This window comes from Pomacea canaliculata, linkage group LG10 (genome assembly GCF_003073045.1).
Source record: "Pomacea canaliculata isolate SZHN2017 linkage group LG10, ASM307304v1, whole genome shotgun sequence".
Taxonomy (NCBI): Eukaryota; Metazoa; Mollusca; class Gastropoda; order Architaenioglossa; family Ampullariidae; genus Pomacea; species Pomacea canaliculata.
Genome location: NC_037599.1, coordinates 4,687,114 through 4,713,368, shown reverse-complemented (window position 1 = coordinate 4,713,368; position 26,255 = coordinate 4,687,114). Strand labels below are relative to the sequence as shown.

Sequence of the window (26,255 nt, the reverse complement as noted above, 5' to 3'; positions counted from 1 at the left end):
TGCTCGCCTCTTGACATAGTGCGGACTGTTTGACGACAGTGATCGCTGCTCACGTCAACAGTTGCTCCGTCTTCCTCGCTCTTGTGAAAGCTGCAGCCTGTGCTGACCATAAAAAGTCTCACGATGCTTTTTTTGGTGGGATTGTTTGGGGTTCTTGTTCCCGGCGGGTCGAGTGTGATGTGACCTGTTTGGCGTTTGAAAGCTGAAGGGAGGCTGAGAGACAGAATGGAAGGGAGAGAAAATCCGTCGTTTATTGTATAAGTAATGCACATCATGGTAATTCCCAAGTCATAGCTCGAGGAAAAAAAAAATTCCTGCAGGAAACTCGTTCAGATATGTCTATATGTATGTATAAGTGATTGCCTTTATATCCACACTAAACGACGGATGGACAAAGTGCGCTGGACATGCTAGTGTGCCCCCACATCCATGTCCAAGCTTCTGTATTAAAATGCAGATGAGTTATCTGAGTCCAGAGACAGAAATCTACTCATGGCTTTTGGGGGTTGAATCTGCTGTCATGAGAGCCCTTGCTGTGGGCCAGTCGTTTCTGCACACATCAGGGTAGCAGCTACACATTTAGGGGTTTATTCCCTTTTTTGTGGTGGTGGCACCGGAGAGTCTTGTTTTTCACCCTTTCAACGTAGTTTAACCTTCTTTCTCCTTGATATATAGTCTTAGCTGCTGGCACGGTGTAAAAACCAACCCACATTTGTTGTTTCTTGTCTGGAGCAGTAACCATGTATCAAAGATAAAGAGACCTTCAGGGGTAGCCAGTTACCTCCGGTTTATCCAATAGGGATCTCTGCGTCATCGATCCCAAAGTCAGGGTGGGTATAGTGTGAACGATGTTCACTGACATCAGTGTTCAGCCGACTGTTTTTCTTGGTGTAGATTTCACGATTACAATGCGTTTCAAGGCTGCTTTTAATGGGTCTTTGTTCCTCGGCAAGTACACTCCAAATCAAAGCGTTTCGGCAGCTTTGATTTCAACACTGCAGGTAAATGGCTTGCTGGCTCTTTATTTTTATGCTGGACTTGCTCTTAAACTGAGGGTAATCAGTGCTGTCTCTCTCCTCTCACTGTGTGTGTGTGAGAGAGAGAGTTTGTCCGAACATGCACTTATGATATGTTGAGCAGGTAGAGACGTTTACACATTTACATGAAAGCCTAAACGCGTGCGCACACACACACACTTTTTACTAGAGATTTGTAATATCCACGACGCAGATGGGTATGAGAAGGAGGGAGGGAGAAAGAAAACAAATTACCTTGTCGTCTTGTTCTTAAAAAAATATAAATGACAAAAAAAGAGAGTGCAATTATTCGTTTTACGAGGGAAAGGGTATTTAGAAGGTAGAGATTTCTCGCAGGAGATTAGTTCTCTGGTCCACTTAGTTCCAATGCTTTTTCGCTTGAATGACTGCTGCTCTGGCTTTGAAAAGACATGCCTCGCCGACTGGAAATCCTGCATCTGGGGAGGGTTGGTCGTTGAGAGCGGGGTTGTGGAGGGGTTGGGGGGGAGAGGTGTCTGCTTCCGTCGTGTCGTTGATTGGAAATTGAATCTGCCAGTTTGCAGGAGCGATTTCTCTATGGATGGTCATAGGAATTTGATTGTGCTGCATGTTGGCGGTTTTTGTACGCACGCGCGTGCACTTGCAGAAGAAAGGTCAGCCCCCTTCGTGCTTGTTTTTTGAATTTTCCTCCTCAGTTTTCTTTGGCTAGTTTTGTTGCTGAGCTTCCGCCTTCTCCTCTCCTCCTCCCCTCCCATGCTGCGCAGGGGTCAGCAGTCGAGAGCTGGAAGGGAAGAAAAGGGTTGCACATCTCGGGGAACTTGACGGTTCTGCAACAAATGGCCGTTCATTGACGATTTGCTCTTCCTGCTAAGCAATCTTATTTTAATGAAGGCGACTTCATGTTCGCTGTCGACACCCTTGTCAGCGTGGGCTCGTGAACTTGCACGTGAACCCTGGCGAGAGAGCACGTGACCCCCGGCGCGAGAACACGTGACCTTGGCATGGCCATGACGTGGGGCCTTAGTAGTTTTTGTGTGTCCTGTGCTCATCTTTTTAAAGACTTCTTCTTAAAATCGACTGACTACGTTCAAAAAAGATTTTTTTTTCGTGCGAACTCTTTTATTCATTAAAACTCTTTCGCATGTTGTTATATTTAGATTATTATATTAGAATGTAGAATGAGGCCTCCGACTGGTTTGAACTTACTGTCTGCGTAAATGTTTAAAATCATCAACTTTCAATTAATGGATATAATTGAATCTAATTATTGCTAGGAAAGTGTCAATAATCGGGGAACAAAGGAAAAGTCCATACAACGACCCATCAGCCTATCAAGTTACCTTGAGGGTATTGACTAGTGAAAATTCAGATGCTTGCGTTCAGTCGCAGGTGATTTTATGCCCTTTTAAAAGGTTGTTTTGAGAGTACAAGTGTGCAGAGTGTAGTGTGAAAAATAGTTCTACAAGCTGCCTTTACTGCCTCCAGCTTCGGTGCAACACGAGGCGGAATTTTTAGAAAGGTGTTAAATACATAGTCAGAGCATGTCCAGTTTATTTATTTGTGCTAAACTAACCGATTATTCGCGTGTAGCAGTAGATGATTTCGAATTTTAGCAGTATTTGTCATATTGTATGTAACAACCGTGCTTACGTAATGATGAATGCTTTGCTTACAACCATTGCTTTCACTTTTTTAATAAGTCTATATGTATATAGTATAGACATAACTCAAGCGTTGGTGTTTACTTTAGTTCAGAATTATATATTATGAATAATTATAAAGAGTTTATGAGAAACTAAGAAAGTTAAATAAAAAATGCGTTGATTTGCCAGTATCGGAAAATGTATTTATACAGTATTTAAGCTCTAAGGTCTAACGAAGTGGGATGGGTGGTGGAAACTTGTGGTTGAGGCCCTGTGTCTGAGTCCACAAAGCTGAATGTATGTATCTGAACATAGCGCCGGGCCGATGGTTTGTTGACAGGGAGATCATGCGAGAAATTCAGCGTCTGCGCCTGGAGCAGGAAGCCTACGCCAATGAGAGCAGCGCCACCACCACCACCACGACCTACAACCCGACTTTGCTGGCCGAGCTGCGTCTGCTGCGACAGCGGAAGGACGAGCTGGAGTCGAGGATGTCGGCATTGCAGGAGAGTCGCAAGGACCTCATGGTGCAGCTGGAGGGCCTTATGAAGCTGCTCAAGGTTAGCCACAGTTTGCTGATAAGTTGGCGAGTGGAAGTGAGAAACCGTGCAAGGTCCCGTTAGAAATATCATCATCATCATCATCATCATCATCATATTAATAGAAATTATAGCCCATTTGCCTGTGTCTAGGCGAGCTGTATTCTGGGCGTACTTAAGACTACTAATAGGTTGACATACAACAAAGCTGATAATTACAATTGTAGTTCGGGACAGCCAACGGTGAGGGCGCAACGGTAAACTTTGTACTCGGTAAGGGCGCGTGGCGAGTGCAGAGGTCAGAAATGCAGCGCCTTCGATCATTCAAGGGCAATAACTTTTATAAATTTTTTTTCGGGGGGTTATGTTGACCTTTTAAAAAAAATCGTCGCATAACGTGTCTGGTTAAGAAGACCCTACAGTATTGGATAAAACCTATATTAGTCCGGCATCCCTTGGAAAAACCCTGCTCTAGAGTGTAGAGTCTAGACAGAGCGGCAGCTGAACCCTCAGCATGGTCTTGGGGTAGAAATCGTAACGCAATGGCGGCAAGAACCCGCCACACGAAAGTAGTGCTTTAAAATTGTTTGAAAAACAAAAGGAAGCTGGGAATAATAGCGCGTCCGCTCTGCGAGAGAGATCGGAGAAAAACGAACAGCAGGGGGAAAAAAAAGTCGAGGTCAACATAACATCCAGCCTTCCCTCCTCCTGACGGTTAGACCTGAAAGTCGTCCTTATAGTTACAAGTCATCGAGGGTGGAAGCTGTGGCGCCAGAACTGTGATGAAAGGATGTTGTGGGGAGATGGAAATCTGCGCTAGATATGAATTGTAAGACAGGAAACGCCCTCCACCCCTTTCCATCCATCCCCCAACGCATTGTAAACCACATTGTAGGGGCAGTTCTTGGTGTTATTTGTAGGGAAGACTGGGCAGTGCTGAGAGAAACCCTTTTGTGAACAGCACGGAGGTGTGGGGTGTGGGGTGGGGCCGTTTGCAGGAGGTAGCGGACGAGAGCGTGTCTCCACGGCGCCTTGGTAACCGCCGCCAAGGTCTGGCCTGTCCACAGAGGACAGCACGTCGCTAGGCGATGGCTGCATGGCTAACGAATGTAGCAGTCAGCTACCTTCTCGGTTGAGCTAGGAGTTAACCATGGGGCCTTCGCTTTCGTTCTGGGCGCCAATAAGATCCTGTCATAGTTCCCCAACAACCCCATCCCTATCGTCGCCAGTTGTCGCTTGTGATGGGGGAATCGGGGTAAGGGAGAGTGCCCAGGCCAGCGTCCCTTTGGGCAGTCTTTAGCACGTGCTTAATCAGGGATGGCGGGAGGGAGGGGGAAACCATTTCCGTGTCCCATCAGTTACCCGCAAAAATAACGCACGGCGGGTAGGGGTGGAAGTGGGAGGGACATAGTGTTGAGGACAGAATTACTGCACAAACAAAACCCCACAAGGAGAAGGTATGGCGTGCACTGCCAGACCTATTCTCTGAGTGGGATTGGGGGAGATAGAATGGCGGAGTTGCTGTTAACAGAGGCTGGGGAAGGGGTGCCTGGCCACATGCTCCTGATATCGTGCTTTCAGGGGAAGTGGCAAGGTGCGTGCAGGTGAATATCCTCACCAGTTCCACGACTGATGTCATCAGTCCACTCTCACAATATTAACGGGAGCTCTTTTAAAAAAAAAAACTTACCAGCATTTTGCAATCACATTCCACCCTCCGCCTTTTAAAGAAAAAGGATAGCAGGCAAGGTCTGTAAACAATACAAGCAGTTTCCAGTTTGTAGGTAAGGGGATAGGAGTTGTATGCAGGACCAGTCAACTAGGCAGGTGATAGGACGGGGCTTAATCTGATTTATGGATATCCTTAAGCTATATGAGGATCGCAAATCTGTGTGTGTGTGTTCTTTGATTTTAGAACTGTAGAGCTAGTCACTGTTCATATTCCATGCTGGTTTATATGACAATAGGAGTGGTGGCTTTATCATCTTCTATTATAGTGTGCTCACAGGTTCTGTCTAGTAGATGTTTATCAGTTGTGTGTGTGTGTTTTACATGGATAAGGTGTTTCTCAGAGGTTGCATACTTTGTGACCTGATTCCCATTTAAATAAGATTTCCAATTAAAATAAAAAGTAAAAATTGGTCAAGGAATCAATTTTCCTGCCAGTGTTACAGCATGTCTTAAGCTGAAACTTACAGCAGGCATGTGGTAGATGACTGGCACCTGGTCAGTGTGAAAACTGGCATGTTGTTGAGACTTGAATGGCAGTAAATGTGCGATTGGCATGTAGTCAGTATGAGACTGGTGTGTGAAAGACAGAGTACCAGAGTTGCAGGGGTTAATCCAGAGGAGGAATGTGCATGCTTCCCATGAGTATTCCAGAGTAAATAACCCAGAAAAAAGATGACAGAACTGTTCATCAAAAATGCACATTGCTCTGCCATTATCTGGTCACAGAGACTGCCTTTGTAACTCCAATCCAAAAGTTGTGTGATATTTATTTGTACTGGAGATGTACTCGGTCACAGAGAGTGATAGCAACATACTGACAGTCTAAGGCTGCAAGCATGAGCTGAAGGTATCTGACAGCCCCTGTGGTTGCATTATCTTGGAACAAAGTACAACACTTTGAAGAGTCATTTTGCTTCCAGTACACAGTTTCCATTTAGGCTAGTTCACATCCAGTCTCTATCTGTGATCCCTCAAACATTCATGGAGTATACTAACTTCTGCCTCAGCTTTTATGCTTCTATTTGGATGGCAGATTTCCAGTATCAAAAGAAAGGTTGAGTGACTGTATCAGAAAATGGCAAGTTGCAGTAAATCTCTTCTGAAAAAAGTTTGATCATGTAATAGTTTGCACCAGATTGCCTCCCATTAAATACTTTTACGTGATAGAAAATTAGTTTACAGCTGGCAGCCTACCGGAAACATTGGATATGCAGCTCATCAGGGACTTGACCATTGTGTAAGCTCCAGACATGGAAACTCTCAGACATCAAACATAGAGGAAACCAAGATAATAAGGCACTAGAAAAAGGAGGAATTTGCTGGAGTGGAACATAGTTTGCAGATCACCAGTGTGGCAGTGCTAACAACTGTTGCCTATTTGTGGAAATACTAATACTTGACAGTGATAGGTGAACACTAAAGCCAGTCCATTGTCTGAAGCTGTAGTTACCAATGAAGCTTCAAAAATGTTTGCAGTTAATTATGTAAAAGATCTTAACCATCGAAAACAACATCAGAAAAAAAAAAATCACAGAGAAATACCCAAACAATAGTTATGTATTTGGTATGGAACATGTATTAATTTTATCACAGTTGTTTTACATTATGGTAACAACGCATTTTAAAGTAAAGGTCATGTGATTATTGTGTGTCATGACACTTCCATAGTTGTCTCATGCATGCTGCTGTTTGAAATCATTGGTTGAAATGTACAGAATGCCACGTGCCCTTTTGGCAAGATTGAAAAAAAAATATATAGAAAAATTCCCAAGCTACAGAGATTTATGATTGGATGGGTTATCTTCACCCATGACCAAACAGCTCGTCATAAAAGAGTCATAATTCCAGAGGAGGGAGGTCAGTGAAATGGAGAGTGTACTATGGAGATAAGGACATGAGGATTCTTGTTTAAACAATAGCTAGCAGAATATCTGTTTTTCTAGGTCTTTTATTTTTATTCTGGCTAATGTCACTAATTCCATAGTCTGATGATAGGCAGGAGTGTGTATAAGACATGTGGCAGATGAATGGACGCTGAGTAGAAAAGTGTTTGGATGAGAAGTTATTTTTAATGTCATAAAATCATCAGATGGAGTTCCATGATTACGACCTATCTACGGGGTCTGTAAAGAAAATAAATAGTCGTGATTGTGTCTTTTATAAATTCAGGGGCATTGTTTTCAAACTTTGTGGTAGAAGATGTCTAGCTGAGGCATTTTTGCAAATTCGCAGCAGTTTTGTGTATTCTGCAGAGGTTCTGTTGGAGAATGCCTATGATGTATATGTTTCTTATGCCATGGTGGAATGTGGAGATAAGCACTGCCTTTCATTAGGAGCAAATTGTCTCCCCATTTGGTCTGGGCTTGTGAGAGGATCCGTTGCCATGGGCTACAAAATGGAAGCCAGGAGATTGGAGGCTTTGAATTAGGATAACCATATCGCAATCAGCTCTCTCCCACTCTCGCTCATTCTCTCTCACACACACTCACTCTCTTTCAATATTATCCCCTTATAAGAGAAAGAGAGAGTATACTTCTTTCGTTTAAAGGAAAAAGAGAAATGCAGCCTGATTGCATTCACTAATCATATAATTGTTTGCCTGTCATGCATGGTTAATTGTATCAACATGCTGTTGACTCTACCAGGAAAAACCATGGCAACAAGTTGCACTAGCACTTTTATGCAGTTAGCTGATAAGAGAACCTAGTGGCTATCATAAATCTGGCTTTGTTGCAGGGTTTTCTCCCCTATGGCAGACTATATGCCTGACCTCATAATGCTAGTTTCTTTTTCCCTTCTGGATGCACACGCTTATTTGTATGCAGTCATATGTATGTTTTATGCAAGCATCTTTGTCTGTCTGTCGCACACACATACATGACATGAGAACAGAAAGGGATTTTACAGATGCTGCTAAGCCTATTGCATGATTAAAAGATTTACCGGGAGAACTCTACATATCTGTCATCTTTGGCATTTCGTTGATATTTTGTTTTTTTCACCATCCCTACCCCACTCCACCACTTTTTCAGAATCACCCAACTTCTCCACGATCTACACCCAATAGTTCACCCAGGTCAAGGTCAGGACTCTCGCCAACCTTTGCCTCGGCTGCTATGGGAGCTCAGCCCAGTCTTCGCAGTTCTGGTGCAGTTATTCCCAGTCTAGGACCGAGCCCAGTGGTCGGGGTTGGAGCAGCTGGGGCGTCATCGAGCACACCAGGAACCCCGCTGGAAACCTCGCTGACAGGGGTTGGGGGAGATGTTCGGCAGGCATTCCAAGGCCCATCACTCTCAGCAGCTCACACGCGGAGTCTGCGAAATGATTTGTTAGTGGCTGCTGATTCTGTTACCAATGCAATGTCTTCACTGGTGAAAGAGCTAAATTCTGGTAAGTGTACACAGACAAAAACAAAAATAGAAACTTTATACTCTATACTTCACATCCAACAAATTTGTTTTATATTAAATTAGTCTAATGATGAAAATACATTTTATTAGTATTAACACATTCTCTCTCTCATACTGTTATAGGTATTTCTTCATACTGAGTTTACATTATTTGGGATATTGTTGTTGATGATCTTAGTTAATATTTTACAGTTCAGTAAAACACTGATAGTTGAAAATTCATGCATACTCAGCATAAAAATCAAGAAACTCTGAGCTGTTAAGAGTTAATTATGTTGTAGTCGCATTCATCTTTCTAGCATATTGTATAAGACAGATAAAATTAGTTTTCTTTGTTATCAGATAATTTTGTTATTGCATGTAAACGCTGACTGTAGCAGTTTCGTGTTTGCGGGAGAAGGAAGGGACAGTGGGCGAACAAAGAAAGTAAATACAAATATAAAAGTCACTCAATGTAGGCTTGTATAAGGAGGTGAAGCTTACCCTGTTTAGGAGACATGTCACACGGTGTATTGATTAAACCAACATAGAAAGCCTGGAATAGTTCCTTTGTGTGGGAACATTGTAAAGGGCTATTATTAACCAGCTGCCTGTGGCTGGAACAGGGCTCAGACATCACTGGTGATGGAAGCAGGCATTTACACAGAAAGGCACATTACCTTGTGGCTTTCAGCTGTCATGAAATCAGCTTTTATAGGAGTGTAAACCTTGATTTGCATGAAATGCCCTTTAGAGTTAGGGAAAGTTATTTTAATGCATTCTGACCACTAGGTGTTGCATTTCTGACAGATTGCAGTAGATGACCTGCTGCCAGTTGTTGGGGGAAGGAGGTGCATATATGGTTCTGATTATGTAACAGATTCCATAGTTGGACCCAAAAGTCTTTACTGAATGGACAGCACCAGAATATGTGTTTAATGGTTTCATTGTCTTGTTTACAGAAACAACAAAAAGAAATTGTATTGAGTTTACATTTAAAAAAGAATAAACTTGTGGGTAGGATCCAGTGTAAAATTCTTTCTTAAACCATATCATTTGGGTGTCTATAGTAGTAAAGAAGGGCTTGTGAAATATATCAAGCCCAGTTAAATTCTTTAAACTCAGCTTCCCATTTTCTCAGTGCCGATGGACCCACTTGAAGGATTTTTCCCATCTCCTATTAAGAATTTCATTCTGAGAGACTAGCAGGCAATTACATTTGTTTTGATATTGTTTTATGGACTGTACCAGACCTATGTAGACAGTCTGTGCTGGTTAGGGCAGGATACCTAATGTAGAATTCATCAAGAGAAACATTTCATTAATATTAGTGAGGTCCCCTATTTTTATAACTTTTGCATCCAACCATTTCTTAATATATACAACTTTTCTGTCTCTAATATTATTACCATTAAAGTGAATGTGCTCCCAAAGAAATTCTTCACTACACATTGAAATGCACTTGCTAATAAAATTTTTTATAATGCTTCATCACATCTCGCCAGAATGGATTTTGAAAGATTTTCATGACCGAATTGGCATATTCCCCACTGCAAATGTTAATCTTTACTAACTCCGGAGAGATAACTGACGTCAAGCTAGAAAGACTCCCACTTATATACTTTTCATGGCAGTTCATTCTTTACTAGGTTTTACAGCCGGAAATCTGCTCATTAGCAGTAATATGGTGATAGACCTTTCTCTCTCACACTTTCTACTTTCTCTCTCTTACACATACACATATCTCCTTCTCCTAGTTTAGAGGGAATGTGGAAATCCAAGTCTGTGAGGAAATCTCAAGAATAAAGAAGTACTAAAAGTCAGGAGGGCACAAAATTTTGTGTGTTGAGGTTTATATAGTATATGTATAGTATATGTATATATATGCTTCTGAACATCTGTGTATGAGAATTGTCTGAGTAAAGTGTTGTATATGAGAGAAACGACTGAGCACATAGGTGCTTAAGCATGCATTAAAGAAAAGAGATATAACAAGAGTGAGATGTTTTACCTTTACTATCATAAAGAAGAATAGAGATTGCAGGATAAATATGAATTAAGGTTGGGGAGAACCTGTCAAAATTTTTTTAAATAAATAGCGTTTGTCAGCATATAGCTATGCTCCATATTATAATAGCAGCAGCACTGTGAGCCGCTGAAGCTTTTTGTCATGGTTTATACGGCCATCCTGTTGATCAGGCAAACTGCCAAGATGAGGGTTGACCCGCCCTCACCTCCCAGAGCATTGTCATACATAGAGTATTGTCATTCACAGTTCAGCAGCACCGCCATTGATCAGCAGACTTTAGCAGCTTAGAAGTCAGACATTACTGACAAGAATTCTGTTTATTAGAATTACTGACATGCATACTGTTGTTTATTAGATGTTGCTGACTTGCATGCCATGTTTATTATGCATCATTGGCAACTTCTCTACACTTCAGAGACATTACTGTCATTTGTCAGTAGACATTGCTATCATGTGTAGAGAAAGCTCATGTGCTGGGTACACTCCGCCCCATTTGTGTTATCCCAGAAACCATTTGTCAAGCTGAAGGTGGAGAGATTGGAGAAGAAGGATAAGAGTTAATGTTTGAATAAATAGTTCGGAAGGATGCTACATTACAGTTTTTTGAAGTTAGCAACTAAGTTGCAGGAAAATGTGAATAGGAGAGTAGAATGGGAATATTATTGACAAAATATTTGAAAATTCCAGAGGATCTGACCTGAGTATCTAATCTTGTCAACATGCACACACACACACACAAATGCATTTAAGATTGCTCATTGATAGCATGTATTCTTGGGTAAAGTCTAGCATGATCTTGCACTCTTTCCTTTCTTTTTGTTTCAGAGAACAGTGGAAGTGACAATGAAGACGATCACTTAAATGGACAAATGGCAGGTGTGTATCTTCATCAGTTGCTTGCTTTGCCAGAAGGTTGCTTCCACCTAAATGATTTTTTTGTTGTTGGGAGGTAGGTGGTTGAAAAGGGTAAGGGTTTTGGTTTTGAAGGGGAGAATCTTAGACTACTCTCTCAATGGCGAGCCATGTGACCAGATGTTGCATCCAGAGTGAAATCAGTTTGCCCAAAAATGATACCAGGATCCAGAACTTCAGTGTATTGGTGATAAGTGTTTTATTATTGCATCCTTTGACCAGGCAAAAGGAAGACCTTGTACATGAAGGTGTGCATATCTGTTCATCAAAAATGTGCTCCTGCCATACATTTATATAGACTTATATATACATAGCAGTTACAATAGCAAATACATGCTTGCATACCCACATAATATCTAATAAGTCTTATTATAGAGCTTTTTTATCATATTTTAATGTTTTAATATTCAAAATTCTAAGAAAACTAAACAAGTGTTATGATTAAATAAAAAAAATTCAGACAGTCTCTAGATGTGGGCTGGGCCTGGCTTGAAGGAAGATTACATCCATTTGCTGTCATCAGGAAGTGCATTTGACAGAAAAATGATGTCTCCCGCTGTTTATTTATGTGAAGTCTTAAATTTACTGGAATTGAACTTTGCTTTCAGAGCAATATTTTCCACTAAAAATGTCATGGTGTTGCAAAACAGGAAACCCATTAGAAGCAATCATGAGGACTGCTGCTGCACTTTTGGGTTTAGTTTTGCTGCTTAGCTCTTTAGGAGAAAACCTTTTTTGCTCTAACAAATTTTTAGAGAGAATATTTTGTACATGGTCATATTTTGTAAGCTTTAATGGAAGACATTTCAGTTCTTGCATTGACAAATATTTTTGAACCTAAGAAATCGAAAATGTTTGAAGGAGGAAGGTGAGGGTAGAGAGAGGGGATGCCGTAAAACATACCTATGAGACATCTGTCTTTTTCTTGTTGCAAGATCTGAAATTTGAAGATGATACTCTTTTGAGATCTTGTGGCACTGATGAAGTTGAGTCTTGGCGGGATGACCTGCAATGGCGACTGAAGCAGGAGTCTGACTTTTTGGCACAGCTACGTGCTCGGCGACAGCGCAGTGGCACATCCAGCCAAACTACTAGTGACAATGAGCAGGATGGGTGAGTTGCGGCATTGGCTTTCATTTGGTGTCAGGTTGCAGTAAACACAAACAATAAAAATACCATGCCATAGGAATTGTGTGAACCTGTTCCTGTTGACTGCCATTACAGAATTCATTTGTTGTAAGGCTATTGTCATGACGTGTAATATTTTCACAAAGCTTGCCGGTGAGTCCCCTGCCACCACCATGACACTGCCTCCATGGTATTTGGTCATGGGACTTTGACCTTTGACTTTAATGCAGCTACCTTGAATCATGATACCACAGTGTATGATGAATAATTGGTCTTTTATGCAGATGCACAGCCATGGATGATGCAGAATCTTATGTCCGCACAGACGACGAAAGCGTTCTGGCAACTGATGATGCAGAATCATACGTAAGAACAGATGAAGAACAGAGTGTTAGTTTTAAGACAGATGAGGAAGCAGAACTTTATGATGGAAATCCCAAGGTATGGCTGTTATGACAATGTGGAGAATATTTTTATGTGACTGTCAAAGGTATTTTGTAAGTCCAAACAGCAGAACATTTTCTTCTTTGGTAAAGAGGGGATGATAAATTTAACATACTGTCAAACACAGTGCACAGCACAACTTGCAGAGGTTTTAGTTTGCATCAATACAATTTTTAATCCGATTTGGCAATGGTTGGTTTGTACATTTGCTGCTTTATATGTACTTTAAAACTCAGCATACATTAAAATGCCCTAGTTAATAAATAGTGTCCTTGATGTTTTTCAGGAAATGACAAACAGTAGATACACAACAGATGAAGAAAGTTATCTCCAGACAGACGAGGAATCCTTTATCCGAACTGACGAGGAAGATGGGGGCAACACAGACTGGGAGGAGTCAACACAGCGCTGGGTCAATCGATGACAAGCAGGACATCTCCATAAAATCTTTGATAAAATACACTTCAGACTTACAATTTTGCTTACATCAGCATCAGTACATCACAGTGAAAGGAATGATGGAATTTCTTGTAAATGGTGTAAAGAAGTGCTTCTTTCTCATCTGACCTTTGAGTTCAACCATCATTACAGGAGACGTTGAGAAGGGCTTGCCTTCCTATGTGCTAAAACAGTGATGTACTTTGAAAACTGCATATCCTTTGACTGCCACTGAGCATTTCATTTCCTGGATTTTAAGAGAGAAGACATGCTTGGCATGAAATCACGAATTAAGAGTTTTATCATGAGATAGGTGGAAGACGACCATGCAAAGATATTTCCATGTTTTCTTCTTTCACTATCTGTTTAAGAAATAAATAGAGATTTCATTAAGCTACTTGTTTCTTGACATGTTTCTTTTTCTATGTTGTCCTTTAGCACCCATATTTCTTAGCTGCCTGGATCATGTTCCAGAAATTGACGCTAAGGAGTATATATCTGGAAATAAGGTGGAATGTAGAAAGTAGATTCTATCTTGAGCCTGTAGTGTGTGATTTGGTTTATCAGCTGCTGAGAGATAATGTGACATGAATGACAGCTTGTTAATCAATAATTCTACTTCATAGATCAGTATACTTTATCTCCACCACAGTTTTTCAAATTTGAGCCTCAGGGCTTTTCACCTTTGATAATTTTTTCAGCAAGTATGCTTTTATTTTCATCGTTCATTTGAAAACGTATAGAAAAGATGTTATCAGAGAGTAAAAGAGTTTTGTAGACAATGAACATGTGCCAGGCATTTGCTCAACAGGGAAATTTTTTTTCTCTTTCCTTTTTTAGGCAGAACATCACAAGAATAAGTATAATTGAAAAGGTCATTTTCTTAGCTTTGGTAGTTTGTGTAGATCAGTGGTTCTTAACCTTTTTTGAGGTACCGAACCCACAAGTTTCATATGCGCAGTCACCGAACCCTTCTTTAGTGTCATCACGAATTGACCGAACCCTTCTTTAGTGTCATCACGAATTGCGGGTGTGTCTTGACTTCCGTGGCGGAGGCTCCGCCGAACCCCTGAGACTTAGTTTTAAAATCTATGTCCAGTTTGTTTGAAGGGTTACATGTTTGTTTATTTTTTTTGTTGACAGCTGTGTGGAAGATCTTTCCATTATCTCCATTGCATATGGCATTCGAGTTATCATTCGAGTATCAGAGGTGAAAGCTGTAACATTACAGAAGTGTAAACACTAAAGAGTGTATTATGTATAAAAAAAAGTTCTCCTTTTTTGTGACTTAACTTACATCTTTGTAATGATATCTGATGTCTAAGCGGCTGGCCATTTTTTAATCAAGACATACAGATGTTTTTTAAGGGATTCAAGTACGTTTTAGTTATAAAATGTTTTGCTTGGAGACTACATTTTTTCCTTTAAATTCTTTTAGTGTACCATGTGCTATTGTTAATATTTAACTCAATGGTGGAATCTTGCATAAGAGATAATCAGTCCTCAAAAGTAAGTGTAGTTATATGTCTCCTAAAACCTGTGACTCTAATTGCCAAGATCATTAGAGGTTTTTATTAGAAGGACAAGTAGTTTTATGTTTGCTGAGTATTTTACAAAATTCCAGAAAAGACTTCTTGACCTTAATATCAGGAAGTATAGATCAACTTTGTTGTCTTGCTCCATATATTGTTGGAAAACTTTTCTTTCTCAATTTAATTTGTCGAGCATTATTTTGGAAGGGTTTTTCTTGAATCTAGAGGTCATTTCATTGTATGCCAATTGCCATCAAATATATTTGTGTGAATTAGCAGCTCAATCCGCTCTGAGTGTGCTGGGTTTGTAGCGAATCTGGCAAATGAAGGAGTAGGTGTGGCTTGTATATGCAAACAAAAAGTGCTTCAATCTACAACTAAATATTTTGTATTATGCAGACTATATACTTGGAAATAACCCAGCTGTAAAAACGATTTTCTCTCGTTCTTCATGCTTTGCTTTTACATAAATAATTTATAAAGCTTTATAATTAGTGTTCAGCACTATCTTTGTCTTTCCTCAATGTTGCCAAGGAGAAGGCAGAATTATGTCTGTTAAATAGATGGATTTCTTAAAGTATATGTTATCATATCTTTTAACTAGGTATTGTTGTCAAATTTTAACACTGACGGACTAAAAACATCATGTTTGGTGAAGAATATTGTAATGTGTGGAGAGAATATCAATATTAAACGCTTCACTAAAAAGGATTGAGAGTAGCTGCTGATGAAGAACAAAGAGAACTGCAATACTGCTGGGCTCATCATCACCATCTACCTTGGATAGTACACTGAGGTATCTTGTCCACTCGGACATGCCTTTCTGTGTATATTGCAAGCAGGACTTAGTGAAAAGGATCTTCTGAGCTGCAGTAAGGACTAACAGTTTTGCATCAAGTGTGGTGTGTAAATGTTATATCACATGAAGGACGAAGCAAAAGCTGTTCTGGATTAATGAGATATTTTTTTCTGTGTCTGTTTCCATGTTGCTGTGCTTTTATTTCACACAACATTCCAGACAGTCATGGCTGATAAGTGGGATGAAATTCCTTTTGTGTAGACTGCTACTTCATGTGGAAGGTGACATAGGGGGTGTGTTTATGCTGAAATTTAGAAATTATTTTTGTGTGAATTTTTCTGTGGCAAAAAGAATTCATCTTTGTGTGAGTGTGTATGAGTGTTTTGTTTTTACAAAATGCATTTGTCATTGTGTGGATTCCCAAACTGTGATAAGGATTTTCTTAATTAATGTTTATCATAAACGCATTGTGTAGGCAGTATAGCCCTTTTTAAATCTGTAAAGAATACTATCTCTTGTTAAAGTAATTATTTTGGTATTTGTCCTCTTTGCAGATGCGAGTGCTAAACACTATTGTAAGTTACGGCAAAGAAACACATTTCTCTTATGCTTCTCTCTTCAAACTCTCATTTCTTGTTTACAGCTAAGCAGAAGAACAAAGCTGTTCCTTGTATAGGAGTGAACCTTTTATGAGTCTTCATAAACTGCAGCAGAATGACTTAATATCAGAAGATGGAAACAGTTTGCTTCACTGTGGTGTCCTCAGAACTGTCAGTCGTCCCTGTCATTGGGGGGATCACATGGATAGACGCAGCAGCTGACAGGGCCCACCACTCTTGCCTATTATGGGCGATAGCAGGTCCTGTACAGGACGACCAGTCTAGTCTTTGATATTCATAAGCCAATTCTTTTTCTGGCCACCACAGCATTGACTACGAGGGGCTATGGCATGTACTGTGAAAATTCAGCATGAAAGAAGGCCCCGTTCTAGTCACCAAAGCACTATATAATAGCTCAGTGGTTCTCAGTGTGTGGTCCGTGGACCACTTGTGGGCTGCATGCATAAGTCAGGTGGTCCGCGGCTGACAGTCATCATATGTCAGCAAAGTGATGTTTAAATCATAATTAATCCAGTATTGATTTCACACGAGTTTTTAATTTTATCAGTGCCCAACTGCTCATTCGCAAAAAGCACTTACTTACCAAGTCTTTATATCACAGCGAGAGCATTGCGCCATTTAACTGTCATCCGATACATTTAGTAACGCAATGCACTTCCTTATTTTTAATTGTTATGTGTTCTTTGCAAAGTATGTAATTTTATATAAGCTTACTACTACACTATCACAAAAATACATTTAGTTTTGAATTGCAATGAACCAAATGTGGCAATTTAAAATTGAAATTCTCGGTACATTTTAGGCCTTGGTGGTCTGCTGTATTTTCTTCTTTAATAAAGTGGTCCGTGGTCTGAAATATTTTAAGAAGCACTGTAATAGCTAAACAAGTCCTCAGAACAGCCAGTTACCAGTCGTTTAGGAAGGCATTTCCATTAACATGAATTGTCACTTTTTGGTTTTTACATCCACAAAAAGATGTCACTGTATGGTTTCTCCCTCTTTCACACACAGCCATGCATCCAGTATTGTAGTGATTCATATTGGCAACCAGGTCTTTCTCTATATTCTTGTGTCATCAGATTTTGCAGTTCAACTTTTTCTTTTAAAGAGTGGATTCCTTTTGCAGCTGCTTAATCCCCTTTCCAACCACAAATTCTCTGCCATTTGGGATTTTGATGAGACACAGCAGCAAAGCTTCAGTTGCTGGGTTACAGGTCTTATCCACCCTTGCCTATTTTCAAATTAATTTTAAAAAAAAATCATTTGTTCTTATTTTGTCACAACTGCTCAGCATGTTTTGTCACATTTTGATGATGGGATTTTATGCAGCATTGTTGTCATTGTGTGTGATGGCTGGTGTTTCACCACTGAAGACAATTCATAAGACATTCCAGAGACCTGATTTTGCCTTATGCATGGTTTCCCTGTTCTTTAAAAATTGAAATGTGGCTGAAAAGAATTTTGTCACCACCACATTGATGTGGCTAGCAAAATCAGCGTTTCCTATTTATTTTAGCATAAATTCAAATTATCTTTGAATATTGTACCATGTGCCTGCTTTTGCTGATGGTTAAAAGTTTGCAGAAAGTTAATTATCGATAAGTGAATGAGGCTAAGAAACTCCCACACAAGCTGCAGTGGGGAAAACGCTCTTTTGTCTGCAGCCTTGGTGGTAGAATATAATCACCCCATGACTGTGCGTGTGTGAGAGAGAGAGATTGTGTATATGCGGGTGCCCAGTATTAAAAGTTGAGGAAAATTGGTTTTGGTGGCTGGTTAGCCCTTCATGTGCCATATTTTCGCAACACCCATAAATCCATGCTTATGCATCACTGCAGATGTCCTAGACTGGGGCTCACAACCAACGCAGACAACTTTTAAATGAAGCTTTGGATATGCACATCTTTCATTTGGAGGGAAGATGTTACACAGGAGTTTGCTAGCATACTGTCTGCACACTAATGCTAACAAATGCAGACTTCAAAAAATCTTGGTCAGCTTGAAGGTTTCAGCTTAAGTCTTCAGTGTGAAACTGCTATTTAGATGTGCAGCAGCTGATAAAAATGTTTACAAAAACTACAGCATGAAGTTCCCAGCTTCACCCCTATGGCATAAATATTTTGCTGTTTTCCCAAGATTGCACCTCTGAAACTGAAAAATGAGGCCAGGAAGGTTGGGGGAAAGGGTTTGAAGGTTTTAAGATGTGAAACTTGAGAAGCATTTAGAGGAAAATTAGCTGTGAGGCACTGGTTCTTTGAGCTGTAAGCATTGTTGGCCTTGAACGTGATGCGGCGTTTTGCATGCTGTGAAGAATACATGCTCTAAAAAGCAGATGTCTTTGTGTTGTACAGACCATGGTACCAAGATAATATTACCCCAAATGGACCCCCTGCTATGACTAATAAATTGTCCAAATCTAGTGGCATTTTGTGTGGTCTTCTGACTGGTCTTTGATTTTGCAAACAGAACGTGTTGTAAATAATATTCATGAATAAGAGTTCAAGTACAAATTAAAGGCTTCAGAGTACTAATGATCATGCACAACTGAGAAACCTGCACAAACAGGCAACAAAACCCCTCAAGACTAACAACTTCAATCATTTAAATGGCTTTTTTGTACAAAAAGATGCCACACATTTTAAAATACAAGCATGGCCCTCAGCACCCTCTTCATATTTCTTGGTGTTTCCTCTTTTTCACAGTAGTTTTCAAGTCTGCAACGGCACTGGATGATGTGTCTGCAACATAAAATCCATAATAATACTCAGAAATGAAGTCTTCACATGATGCGCATAATGATTTTCGTAAAACACCACAGACTGAAATAGCTATGTTCTGTAAATATGAAAGACTTTTGCACACATCTACTCTTACAAAAAGATTTTAATCAATTGCTTATATGAAAAACAAGCTGTGCACTGCCAAAAAAGGATGTCCTCACAACAAGTACATGTGCAGACGCACCTAACATTACATGTATTTATGAATTATAAAGAGAATACAAAATGTTTATGCTGTTTGACAAAGAAGAGATAACATGCACACAAAGCCTGCCAACATACTTTGGACTGGCAACACAAGATGGCCTGTTTTTGTGAGATAACGGCTGGAGAACTTCGAGGGAAGCACTGGCTGCTTGAGAATGACTTGCAGCTGGGCTTTAAGTCTTTTCAGTTGCTGTTTTAGCTGATTCTCTTTCCTATCTTCATCTTCATCATCACCCAGTCTATATTGGGGTTAAGGATCATCAACTTGCCTATCACCTCTTGAGATGGTGTGAACTCATTCATATTTTCTCTCCCACAAAACAGGACAAACCTGACCCCTTCTATCCCCAAGAAAAAGATGACACTTAAACGACTACGTAAAAAAATTAAGATTGAAATAAAGCATAAAAATAAGCATTTCTAACATGGAAACTAAACACTAAAACTGCATTACTATGTTATCAAAAGGTTATGAGATAAGTAGTATACTGTGTTAACTCTTCGTGAAAAAAATCCACATTGACAGAGACCATTTAGGTAATGCAATGATTAGGTTAATGTGAATTGCTCTGAAAGGTGCACATGCTCTGAGACAAGTTTATGCATGACCATAAGCCAGAAATATTTTTAATGTTATTGTGGATACAGATCTCTGTCAAGCTCAATGTCCATCTCTTCTGCAGCCTTCTGCATCCAGTTCTTATTGCGCTTCTGCTTCATTAACCTGCAAGAAACAATGATATGCAAAATCCCACTTCCAAGAGTGTATGCAGTGATAAAAAATCTTGGAAACCTAGTAATTATATTTCATTAAATGTGCTTCTATTTGCAGTTTATAAGCATGACAACATCTGTTTATGGCCTAAGACTCTGGCAAAGATCAATGGTGTTTGAATATGCAGTCATTTGGTTGTAGCAAGAAAAGAAAAGATAACAAACCGGTGCTCTTGTTTGTCAATCTCGCAAGCCAGAGCTACGTGTGATTTCAGATGATGAAGAGTATCTATCTCCATGGGGAAATCAGGCAGGTCAGACCCTGATTAATTGAAATTAATGCATTGGACTTTTATCTCATGCAGCACAAAAGACTTGAATGCAACAATATAGGATTTTAATAAATGACATCAGGTAAAAATGATTAAAGATATTATCAATAGCATGATTCAGTTCTGCCACATTAGTACATGCCCAGTCTGAACTATGTCAACCCACCAATAAACCATAGCGGAGAAATTACCTTTCACGGCCTACCACAGAGTAGCTGCTCTTTATTTGAAATGAGAAAATGCCTTAAACTTTAAATCATCATGACCAAAAAAGAAAACTATGCAGTAAAAATGTAAATTAAGAAGCAACATAAGCAAGATTAATACGAAGAATTCAAACTTAAAAATATTACAGGCAGCAAACTGGATAGTCCTTGCCCACACATCACAACCTACCTTGTTTGATGTGATTGACGATTTTTCGAAAGTTTGAGATGTCCTCAGGAGACACCAAAATAACACTGAGACCTTCTTTAGATGCTCTGGCTGTACGGCCACTGCGGTGCACATAATTCTAAAAAGAAAAGGTTAGATGAGACTAATTATTATTACCGTTTTCTGAAAGCTAATTGTATTTTAACTTGATGTGAATGTTTGATTTTCTCCCTACCCCAGATGTCCTACCAAAAAATACGTCCTTCCGCACTTGTGGTAAATTTCTATGTGGTTTTCATAACTTTACATCAAAATATAAATGAGTGGGAATTGATTCATATTACTTCCTGCATAGCTGAAAAACATTATTTCTTCTTTTCACTACTGACATATAGCAATATAGCCTAAATGAACAGCATAACTTTGGTGATGTTTTATCTTAACAATTAACCATTCTAGAACAATAAGCAACTTTATGAAGGAATCAATGTTGGCAGTAATTAGACAGTTTGTCTTTTTGAGATCTAACAGATTTATAAATGGCAAACAGCTTTTTCAATGATTTCAAAAACCTGGGAGGAAGGGGGAGAGAGACAATCTATCAAATAGAAAGGAACACAAACTAAAAATAGCAGAAAAATCATTTTTGCAGTTATTTACCTCCACAGTGCGTGGTACTTGGTAATGAATGACATGGTCAACATTGGGAATATCTAATCCCCTAGCAGCAACATCTGAAGCAAGCAGTAAGCTTTTGGTCTTTTCTGAAACAAAATATGGAGGAAATAAGGTTGCAAAATAGCCCATAACAAATTAAAATAAAAAAATGATGGAGAACGACAAAAAAAAAAAATTAATATTTTCCCTTTAGTGGTAATACAAGATCATGGAAAACATGGTATTTTTTGGTCAGCACTTACATGATTCTCTTTTGTCAGTGGTGGTGTCTGCTAAATACAGGTTAGCTTTCCTTTCATAATGAAAATTTTTCCACAGACAAGGGCAGCCTCCCCCAAAAAATGATCCCTGTTCTTAGACTTTAAGTGCTCATGATGGCAGTTTTAGTTCCCTAGTCAGTGTTTAGGCTTGTCGTACTTTATATGCTTGCTACTATCTTTGTGCATGAAGAAAATTAGAAATCATCAACAAAACAGCCTTGTAAGCTTGCAACACTATCCACAGTCCAGCACTTGGTGGAATATACTGTTCAGCACACCCATTTTAAAATGGGTTTATAAACTAGTACAAAAGATATACTCAGATATGATGCACAGAGACTGAGCAAGGGTAGAGATCAGGACAAATTGAGTCAAGATTATGTGTTACATCTGCAATGCACTGGGGAATTCTGTGGGTATGTAAAATGGTGCAGAGAAGTCATGAAAAGTTCAAGGTTGAGTCCACATTCATTCTCAAAGAATCACCTTATTACTGTACATTTTGTTGACATAAAAAACAGCCACTTCCACCACATGCATTACCAGTAATTGTGGCAGATCTATCTGGTCTAAACAAGCTGCAGAAGCCAGTGCTGTCGAAATCAGAGTCCCTTTCATTCAACCAAGTTTCAGTACAATGCCAGCAAGCATATATCCATCCCTATGTAATCAGTACACTGCCAGCAAGCATGTATCCCTATGTAATCAGAAGTGGCGAATCAATGCTTCAGCTCATCACTCTTACTATGGGCACTTCATAATAGGACAGATGGAAGGTAGGCTGTTATCAAGGCATAAATTCTACAGTGTCTGCTTCATGTTGCCTCCATGCCTTCTATTTTTAGGTTTGCAAATGCTATATGGAAAGTACAAAAAAATGTTGGCATGTAGATCACAAAAAGCTCTAGATAACAGAGGAAGAGGAGCGAAGAAGCAAAAGCTCATGAAAGAAGTAAAGCCAGGGGCCAGCACTAATGGAGAAGTCATTCACCATCTTGTTGTTCAGTGCTAAGAAACACAAGCAACTGAAGTGGAAAAATGGGTCTAGCAAAGAATGTACACATAATTATCATCATTACTGCACATACTTGCAACACTCTAACACATGTTGAGTACACAATACAGGTACAGTAAAATATCAAAGGATATGAAGAAGAATGCAGATAGAATTAAGAGCTATATATGTCGCAAAACGAGGAGCGGCCATCTTGGGGGGAAAAAAATCAGTTCTGAGAAATCATTTACACATATAACGATCATCTTTATTCTTGTAACATCCCATGGATCAAAGGATCTTAAAATATAGTCCTGATGAGCTGGCAGTGTTATATGCCATATAAGTACCTGTGAATCGGTCGAGATTCTTTAGGCGCTGGCTCTGATGCATGTCAGCATGCAGTGGAAGGGGATTGCAGTTCAGCAAGGTAAAAATTGACACTAGACGGCGTATGCAATCCTTGCTGTTGCAGAAAACCAGAGTACGACCACCATACTGATGAAGGAGGTAGTATAAATACAGATCCTGCAATCAAACATATATTAATCTACTTCAGGAATAAAATAGATTTGTGCCCTTTGGCATATCCTGAGTAAGTAAAGAGTTGCTGGAAGGTAAATCCATGCTGCATCTAAGGTTCTGGAACCATAATGATCCATCATACTTTCTCCTACCCATTCATAAGCAGGAACATAATTAGGAATGATCTATTTATCTACTTGTCACTTTGAACAATTGTTGGTCCCTATGTGGCATGCATTAATTTTTTACCTTAACTAAACTGCTTGAAGACAAACCTTCTCATCAGCCTGGCAGTTAATTTTAGCTTCTGTGAGAGTGTGGACAACGGCCTCCTTGCGGGTTAAATCAACCACTTTTGGCTTGCCTTTAATCCCCATCTGTTCCACCAGTTGATCTGCCAATATATCAATGTCTTCTATTTTAGACATTTTCATTTGACCATTTCAGTAACTGTATATTGTAGCCATTGTTAACTTCAGATGAAGTAGCAGAGAAGAACACGGGAAATTGTTAATTAAGTTTAACACTATACCACACTGCAACACGTTACAACAAAATGAAGTTGAGAATGGAAAAAAAAAAATTAAATAAATAAAATAAATAAAAGAAGAAAAAAATCTAACCTAGCTTATGTTTTAGAGCATTTTTTTCAACCTTTCTCTTCTTGATTTGTCTGTTTGGCTGAACCTGCTCCATAGTCAGAGTGGCTGAAAAGATATATGTCTGCCTCGTCTTTCTCTTCACTTCATCTCTGTAAACACAGGCTTAATCTTGTTACATGCAGCCTGAAAAGTAGCTAACATGCAAACGTGCTTTGCTCCTGTGAAAGATACATTTGTAAGCAATGCACTATTTTGTATTTCTTCAAAGATTTTACAACAAAGCATTGAAATATCTAAGCCCACATAAAACTTATATTGTTCAAACATCGAATCTTTGAACAGAGATACTTTCATATGTTACTGCTAAAGGTTTATTCTTAGATACTGCAAAATATTATGAACTCATTAAAAATGACCAGAACACATTTCTTTCACAGATAAAGAAATTTCAATGCAAGCACTACTAACGAGTTCACTAGGGCAAGAATTTTGCTGAGCTCTTCAAAGTGGCCTTTCTCGACCATGCGGTCAGCCTCATCTACAACAAGTTGCTCCACAGCATTCAGTTTCTGCAAATGCTCTTGTCCCTAGAAACATAGACTCATGCAGATATACACACACCAACCAGCCAAAGAACTGTTTATCAATTGTGAGAAACTGAGAATATAAAAGAAATTGTAATCTTAAAAAGTGAAAATCTGTACCCAAACAAAAGCTTAGCATATACGAGTGTCAGAACATCAATAACAGTACATAAGAATTCACAATCACCATGCAGGATAGGAAAACAGGTTAATTCAGATGACTGATTATAAAGGCGAAATGAAGATGCTATGTTTAAAGAACAAAATATACTTCTTTATAATGACACTCTCACCTCCTCAATCAGTTCCCACAATCTGCCTGGTGTAGCGATGATGATTTCTGGCCGATGAGCCAAAAGTCGTGCTTGTTTCTGGACTGACATGCCCCCAATTACTGTCACAGCCTGTGTTTAAATAAATGACTATAGGTGTGATGTATGAATAAAAAATACTTGTAACCCTTCATCATAACAAATGTTGAGAATGAATGTGTATACTCATATATGCATCTTGGTATGCAAACAGATACATGTGATTAAATTGTGAAATTTTGAAATATACTTTAAAATGTTTAGTGCTTACCAGGAAAAATCGACTGTAAATGACATAAAAACTATGGAAGGCATCCGCCTGTTATCAAAATAGTAATGGAAGTTCTGCCTGTACATGTGGCTCTATGACAGAGCATTATCTCCCCACTAGTCTGAAGTAGACCTCAAATGCTTAACTGAAAGCATTTAAGACAGACATGCTAAAATAATCTCTCTTGCTCGATGCAGTCTTCCCTGACCAAAAGATGTCTCTAACTACTGATAATTGATACTCCGAAGTGTTATTCTAATGTCAAACGTTAAGCATTCTTCACTGCTGAAAATTTAGACCATCCAGCCAAAAACCTAAAATAAAAAAATGGATTACCTTTATCTGTAAATGTTTAGCTGCAGCATTAAGGTGCTTCATCACTTGAATAGCTAGCTCTCTAGTTGGTTCTAAAATTAATGCCAGAGGGCCCTGCAAATCTCTGGTAACTTTTTCTCCTGTCAGCTGCAAAATTGAAAAAAAACATCACTAGCTTATTTTTTTTACTCATCTGTCAATAATTTACGATTAGCATAAATGATCATATGCTAATGTTAACAACAAAGAATCTTGCACATACAGTTCACTTATTATTATTTCAAATATTTAAAATAAAGAACTGTACCTCCATGATTTGGAACATCTCTGGTACAAAGAAAGGAGAAATACTGACCACTACAGGTAATAAATATACATGTAGGTCACATGACTGAGGAGAATGAATGCATTGTTACTGACACAGAGTAGGATACATAAAGATGAAGTATTGCTTTAAGGACACATATAGTGAGTGGTGGACAATGTCACAAGAACACATATAAACATTGACATAATGACAAATGTACATACATAGAAAATCACTTGTTACAAGATAATCTATATTATATACATATACACACATATACTCACATTTAGTTTCTTAATAATGTGATTTAATACAGGAATACCAAAGGCCAAGGTCTTGCCACTTCCCTAGGATGAATAAAAATAATCATTCATTACTTTCATTGCAATCCATGTGGAAGTGCTGTTATGAAAATACGTGTGAAAAAGCAAACAAATACACATATACTCAAAATTCTTAGTTTGGTTTTACGTATGCCACTAGACAGATAGTAAAACTAAAAATATTTATTAAGCCTAGATATCCCACTGTTGTATTTTAAAAGAGAAACAGTGAAAACACCAAAATTCCTAAACTTTGAATATGCTCATAACATGTTCATCTCAACATGCTTAATTTTCAACCTTAACCCTAATGCTCAAACATCTCACAATATTTAGATTCTACATATTTAGCCAACTGACAAAACTATTTTGCGGAGTACTGAGTGTTCTTTAACGTTAAGGAAGACAGAAGACTTTCTAATCTGATCTTAAGGCCATTACAATAGCATGGCTAAAT

At 39.0% G+C, this 26,255-nt stretch overlaps 2 protein-coding genes across 9 annotated transcripts in view; one reads left to right on the top strand and one right to left on the bottom strand.

The window, feature by feature from the left end:
- LOC112573334 (dystrobrevin beta-like) overlaps positions 1 to 18,639 on the top strand; it is a 73,210-nt gene extending 54,571 nt beyond the window's left edge. For all 6 annotated transcript variants that reach the window (XM_025253598.1, XM_025253600.1, XM_025253599.1 and 3 more), the window contains 6 exons: positions 3,000 to 3,219; positions 7,962 to 8,319; positions 11,173 to 11,223; positions 12,195 to 12,372; positions 12,672 to 12,828; positions 13,118 to 18,639. In XM_025253598.1, coding sequence (XP_025109383.1) covers positions 3,000 to 3,219; positions 7,962 to 8,319; positions 11,173 to 11,223; positions 12,195 to 12,372; positions 12,672 to 12,828; positions 13,118 to 13,255 — 1,102 coding nt within the window. In that variant the 3' untranslated portion in view covers positions 13,256 to 18,639. The remainder of the gene's footprint in view (positions 1 to 2,999; positions 3,220 to 7,961; positions 8,320 to 11,172; positions 11,224 to 12,194; positions 12,373 to 12,671; positions 12,829 to 13,117) is intronic.
- Positions 18,640 to 18,798: 159 nt separating this feature from the next.
- Positions 18,799 to 26,255, bottom strand: part of LOC112573336 (ATP-dependent RNA helicase DDX24-like) — a 16,702-nt gene continuing 9,245 nt past the window's right edge. For all 3 annotated transcript variants that reach the window (XM_025253605.1, XM_025253604.1, XM_025253607.1), the window contains 13 exons: positions 25,760 to 25,822; positions 25,190 to 25,315; positions 24,565 to 24,675; positions 24,156 to 24,274; positions 23,709 to 23,836; positions 23,361 to 23,479; positions 22,911 to 23,088; positions 21,289 to 21,392; positions 20,650 to 20,767; positions 20,147 to 20,243; positions 19,854 to 19,931; positions 19,283 to 19,446; positions 18,799 to 18,958 (listed from right to left, as the gene is read on the bottom strand). In XM_025253605.1, coding sequence (XP_025109390.1) covers positions 18,891 to 18,958; positions 19,283 to 19,446; positions 19,854 to 19,931; positions 20,147 to 20,243; positions 20,650 to 20,767; positions 21,289 to 21,392; positions 22,911 to 23,088; positions 23,361 to 23,479; positions 23,709 to 23,836; positions 24,156 to 24,274; positions 24,565 to 24,675; positions 25,190 to 25,315; positions 25,760 to 25,822 — 1,473 coding nt within the window. In that variant the 3' untranslated portion in view covers positions 18,799 to 18,890. The remainder of the gene's footprint in view (positions 18,959 to 19,282; positions 19,447 to 19,853; positions 19,932 to 20,146; positions 20,244 to 20,649; positions 20,768 to 21,288; positions 21,393 to 22,910; positions 23,089 to 23,360; positions 23,480 to 23,708; positions 23,837 to 24,155; positions 24,275 to 24,564; positions 24,676 to 25,189; positions 25,316 to 25,759; positions 25,823 to 26,255) is intronic.